Below are 1378 nucleotides of genomic sequence, written 5' to 3'. Positions count from 1 at the left end.
GCCATAACACTCTACCTAGGGTGATAGCTTGAGGCTCTGTCTCAAAAAAAAAAAAAAAAAAAGAAGCCTAGAAGTAGGGAACCCATCATAGAGATTTTTAACAAAATACAATCTGTGGCTCTAATATAATTTAAAAGATGTGAACTACAGTGGTTCAACAGGGGTTGAACTTTCGTAAGTAATTTTTCGTAAGTAATTTTCGCCAATGGGTTCTATCTATTCTAATAGTTTAACAAAGTAATAATTTAAATATTAAAAAAAATACCAGCACAGATTCTCCTTCTTCAGGATTTGGACATTTAACAGTAGAGAAGTCTGGATCAGGATCTTTTTGTTCTGGTACTGGAATTGGAGGCTTAAAACCAAACGCTTGAAAAGCCAACTGCACATAGTCATGTCCAACCCCATGAAAAGATGTATGCACAAATTTCAAGGTGGTCTTTGAGTTCAACTCCCTGTAAAGGAAAAATCACCATTTGATCAATATCATAAAACTTGTTACGTATGATATAATTAAAAATTGCCAAATTCTGGGAAAAAGTGATTAAAATCTTCAGCAGAGGTCTAAGATATTTTATTTATTTTTAATTTTTATTTATTTATTTATTTGAGACAGAGTCCCACTTTGTCACCCTTGGTAGAGTTCCATTGCGTCATAGCTCACAGCAACCTCAAACTCTTGGGCTCAAGCGATTCCCTTGCCTCAGCCTCCCCAGTAGCTGGGACTACAGGTGCCTGCCACAACCCCTGGCTATATTTAGAAACGAGGTCTCTCTCTGGCTCAGGGTGGTCTGGAACCTATGAGCTCAGGCAATCCACTTGCCTTCCCCTCCCAGAGTGCTAGGATTATAGGTATGAGCCACCAGACCAGGCCAGATGTCTAAGATATTTAAAAAAACAAAGTAGGAGGTATTAACTTAAAGATCAAAAGATTTCTAATTCAAATGCACTCTCCCTTTGTGGTTTAACTTCCTGACCTGGAAGTTAGCCCTCTGTCTGCGGTGCCCTTACCCTAAACAAGTTACCCTCTATCTAAGTATCATCTCTTTCCAGAGTCATCACAAAAACTTCCTGATTTTTCTCCCTCTCCAGCAGACCTCTCCTTTCTTTATTTCCTTTCATGCCTTGCTTAGATTCCCATGAGCTGCATTTTAATCACTTCTTATGTGTCACTTTGGTTACCTTGACCTTTTAATACTCCAACCCCTGTTGAACTCAATTAAGTACCTTTTCCAGGGTCTTTTCCCTTGATTAATTTGAGTTCTCTATAGATCCCAGTTATCAAGTTTTTGTCTGATTCATAATATGCAAATATTTTTTCCCATTTTGAAGGTTATCTGTTTGCTTTGGGTGTTGTTTCCTTTTTTTTTTTTTTTTT

The 1378-nt window shown here is 37.6% G+C and overlaps 1 protein-coding gene across 1 annotated transcript in view; it reads right to left on the bottom strand.

Annotated features, from left to right (window-relative positions):
* Nucleotides 1-1378, bottom strand: part of PGM2L1 (phosphoglucomutase 2 like 1) — a 73920-nt gene that overhangs the window by 11441 nt on the left and 61101 nt on the right. Inside the window, exon 7 of the mRNA XM_012803468.2 lies at nt 266-455. Coding sequence (XP_012658922.1) covers nt 266-455 — 190 coding nt within the window. The remainder of the gene's footprint in view (nt 1-265; nt 456-1378) is intronic.

Source organism: Otolemur garnettii, unplaced genomic scaffold, assembly GCF_000181295.1.
Source record: "Otolemur garnettii isolate 467f Iridium unplaced genomic scaffold, OtoGar3 scaffold00001, whole genome shotgun sequence".
Lineage (NCBI taxonomy): Eukaryota > Metazoa > Chordata > Mammalia > Primates > Galagidae > Otolemur > Otolemur garnettii.
This window is presented reverse-complemented; position numbering and strand designations above follow the sequence as displayed.